Below are 4,295 nucleotides of genomic sequence, written 5' to 3' on the forward strand. Positions count from 1 at the left end.
ACTTCACTGTAAGGGTGGCCAGAGCCTGGAATGGGCTTCCCAGAGAGGTGGTGCTCTCACCTTTCCTTGAAATCTTCAAGAGGAGACTGGAGAGGCACGTGGCTGGGGTCTTATTACCCCTCCCACCCCCAGTGCTCCTTCCTGCCCATGGCAGGGGGTCGGACTCGATGATCTGTCTAGGTCCCTTCCAACTCATTGATTCTATGATTACTCAACGGTCCCCAGAGTTATGCAAAAGAATAGAATTCAGATGCATTTTTTTTGCTATTACTCTGACTGGCCTTGCCATGTTAGATAATGAAAGCAGTTTATGAAGGAACTATTTAAAGAAACCATTAGAGACCCATCAATTCACACCCAATCAATTCAGTTTGTCTCAAGGTATGAAAGGTGTATAGCAGAAGACAGGTATTAAATAGGCGTTAAGCAGCTTACTCATGAAGACTAGTGTAAGTAATTATCAGAAGGCTTTTAAAATTCATAAACAAAATTTGATGAGGATTCAGAAGGCTTTACAAATAAGCAGATGCTGGTTTAATTAGAAGTTTACCAACATTTATACATGCATGTTCAATAGGCAGCACTGATCACAGCCACAAAGTTCTGAAATACATCTGTATACATCAGAGGTGGGCAAAATGTGGCCCACCAGGCCATTCTATCCAGCCCGTGGGGCCCCTAAAAAATTTAGAAAATTAATATTTATCTGCCCTGGCTACCTGTCATGAGGTCCTTGATGGCTTGCCAAAACTCGGTAAGCAACCCTCCACCCGAAATAATTGCCCACCCCTGGTATACATGCACAAAATCTCAGTATTTACTCAGGCAAACTAGGTTATACATAAAATCAGGTGGCTCTTGTAGCCTGCCCAGTTACCTGGGTTGCACATGCAAATACAATTTTCCCTAACTGAAAACAGAGACGACTACCCTGGCCCTCCAAAAAAAGGTCTCTTACAACTCTCTTCCTCCCTGATGTGTCAGACACTGGAATTTCTTCTGGACATGGACACTAAGCTCATATTACCTTCTATCTAGGAGATTTGGACTGATGATAAAGCAGGTTTAATATGGAGAGATTTTTTGTTTGACTGGAACGTGGAAAAATGATATGGGAGCCATTTTGCTAAGTGAATGAATGCAAGTTTTGCTGTAGCAGCTGTGCTACTTTTTAAACACTACAACATATGCAGCATGTGCAGTTTTAGGGGAAGTTGCTTAATAATAGCAATATCGGTTAGCCATAGTGCTAGTATTAACCAATAGTGTTATATGCCCTTAAAATGTGTGTAAGTGGGCATATAGGTGAGAGGGGAGGGGACATGCACAGATAAATATTGTGTCTGAACTCTGACATCTGTTATGAAGATAGTGAAAGTGTCAGTTTGCTGAAGGGACATCCTGTGTTTTCTTCATCATCTCTCTGGCTACTAGCTGTTTAGTTATCTTCAGAAAGCAGCATTAAAACTCCTTACCGAAGAAAGTGCGACTTCTAAAGGCAGAGTCAACCAAAAATACAGCCTGTACAAGAGTATATAGTAGACTTAAGTTTCTTTTTCTTTCCAGAGAACACCAGGTTTTTGGAGAGAAAGAGAAAGAGGGAGGGGAGAGAGAGAGAGAAAAAAAGTCAAACAAGTAGAAGGGAATCCTTATTAAAAAAAAATGGTTTTATTTGCATCTTACCTTTGCAAGTCTTGCCCTCTTGATGAGATCATTGAGTTTTCGCACAGCTGCCTTCTGTGGAAGACTCTGAATGTCATGGAAGAGATCTTGGGCCTCTACTTCAAAGAGCCTCCGATTTTCAGTGTTTTGAAGAGGTTGGGCCCAAAAAGAACCGATGTAGACTCGCAACACCTCAGGAGTGTTAATCACTTTTCCCAAGGACCACATGAGTGCACCATAGACCCTCATCAACTGTTGTGTATCAACTTGGTCAGCTTTGTTAAGCACCACCCGAATCTTGTCATCCTGGCCTCGGAATGACTTAATGGCCTCTGAAAACTCATCAGAAATATCCAGTTTATGGGCATCAAAGAGGAGGATAATGCGGTCTACTCGTTCACCGAACCACTGGAGGACCTGACAGAAGTCATAGCCTGGAGAGAGAATACATCAGGTGATAGCACTTTATTAAAAGATTGTTTACAATATGAGCTGGCAGTAAAACTGAGATAAAGGTTTGACTTCTAAACTCAATTGCTAACCCTATTCTCAGTTTTTCTGGTTGTGAGGTAAGGAATACTTTAAATAAAAATGGACTGCACCACAGTATTTGGAAGTAACCCTGACACAGCAAATTAAGAAATCAAATTCATAAGATCTCAACCTGTTCTGACAACAGTTTTATGGATGAGGGGGGTCATAATAGAGAAAAATGAGTAGCTAAACTAAAGACTACTTTGGGACATAGCTTTTGCTCTAAGCTTTCCAATGTTTTATTTTAAAAAGTCCGTACAAACAGTTAAGTACAACTGGTAGCCTAGTACCAACCCAGTCCACTCATGACAACCTGTATGTTCAGTACAGTTTGTCATACATCTTTACAAAGTACATCCTTCAGGAGTGATTCATAATTTACAGAAAGAGTAATTCATTTATGATGTGGCATTGGGTTTGGTCTATATGACTCATCCTGCTGAGTGCCTGTAGCAGACATGAACTGAAACAGTTCTCCACTCCACAAAATCCAGACTCCTCCCCAAGAAGAAAATAAAACTGAGGAAGGGAAAGTCAGATCACAAAAACTGTTGTCAGGAAAGCTGAACAGAACCTGCAATTCATTCTGCCATTCAGCAACATTTAAGCACTGGCAATATGTAGGAAGCTCACAGCTAAACTCTAATATTATGTCTTCAGATCTTTCCACTTCCACAGTATAAGATTTTTACACTACTTATGAATTCAGTCATCCAAGCATTTCATACAGCTACCTTGACAGAAGCAAAAAGTTTTTAGATCTTCATTCTCTGTTCGCTTTCCCTCACTGACCCTGAAGCCATATAAGTAAAAAGCAGAGGGGAACGAGGTGGGGGGGATTAAAAGGGATGAACAGCATACCCATATCATTTGCTTCATTTTTCTTGAAATAATGCCTCTTTAGGCAGGAATATCCACAGCCATATTGCAGTTGGAACTATTTGCCAATTTTTTAACTTCAGTAGATGTATTGTTATTTATTGAGTCATCCATTACTATGCTTTCAAGCTGCCAGGTGCAAGTAGCAAACTTTTCATTGCTTTCCAATAGGAAACTGTCTAGAGGTCGTGACTAGGAACTCAAGATATATGTGAAAGCAACAAGGAAACATGTAAGCATGAAATTCAACACAGCAGTCACATCTCATCAGGTTTATTAAACAGAGGATGGAACTGGGTTTTAATTTTTTTTTTTTTAATTGAATGGATCAATTCTTTAAATATGACAGCAAGAAAATATTACTCCCAAAACAGTGCATTGTCAGGCACATCCAGGTGTGCCATGGCATTTTGGGCTGGAGCCATGCCCCCCTACTTGTTGCTGCTGCGGACACAAACAGACGGGGAGTGTAGCTCCAGCCAGGGAGGGGGCGTGGCTCCAGCCCAAAATGCCATCCAGCTGGCTGTGCACCCTCCCCCCAGTTGGTGTCCAGTTGGTTGCGACCCAACACCCCTTCCCCCCCCGACATCCAGTATGCCACAGTGCTTTTTTTATTTAGGAAAGTGTGCCATGGGGCAAAAAAAGGTTGGGAAACGCTGCATTAGACCACTCTACATTTACACAAGTTCCTTAAATCACAGCAAGATCAATGTCAGGCCAAATAGTCTCAGGGCTCCTTCATCACAGCAGGAGAAAGATTTTTCTAAAAGAAAGCCCATTTTGAAAGTGCACACAATTTAAGAATGCAAGCTTTTCTCATTCCAGAAGTGGGTAGCTGATCTTCCCTGACTACATTTTCACCTTTGCAAGGCTTTTATTAAAATGTGTTGGTAAGGTTGTGCATAGAGGCGCACAGATAGAGAATTTTGGGGCCAATACCAGTAACTGATTTTTAAAGAGGCATATTGGCTGATACCGATCCAATATCTGATACAGCTCTGTGCAGCTGGTAAGTCTGTTGTGGTGAATGGGGATGGGGGAGGGAAGGGGCGTGGGGGTGCAGATCAAGACCCCTGTTAGGTGAGGGAGGGAGTGGGACAGGGGCTGGGGCAGTGCTGGGCTCTTCCCGGAGCATGGGGACTGTGCTTGGGGCAGGTGGTGGCGGTGGCACTAGGAGAAGACTATGGGGGGGGGGGGGAAATCACAAAAATTTGGGGGGG

General features: G+C 42.5%; 1 protein-coding gene across 1 annotated transcript in view; it reads right to left on the reverse strand.

Annotated features, from left to right (window-relative positions):
- The window catches only part of EHD4 (EH domain containing 4), a 55,023-nt gene that overhangs the window by 16,103 nt on the left and 34,625 nt on the right, over nucleotides 1-4,295 (reverse strand). The window contains exon 5 of the mRNA XM_019519062.1: nucleotides 1,684-2,096. Within this exon, the coding sequence (XP_019374607.1) occupies nucleotides 1,684-2,096 (413 nt within the window). The remainder of the gene's footprint in view (nucleotides 1-1,683; nucleotides 2,097-4,295) is intronic.

This window comes from Gavialis gangeticus, unplaced genomic scaffold, assembly GCF_001723915.1.
Source record: "Gavialis gangeticus isolate Ggan-Ray unplaced genomic scaffold, GavGan_comp1, whole genome shotgun sequence".
Lineage (NCBI taxonomy): Eukaryota > Metazoa > Chordata > Crocodylia > Gavialidae > Gavialis > Gavialis gangeticus.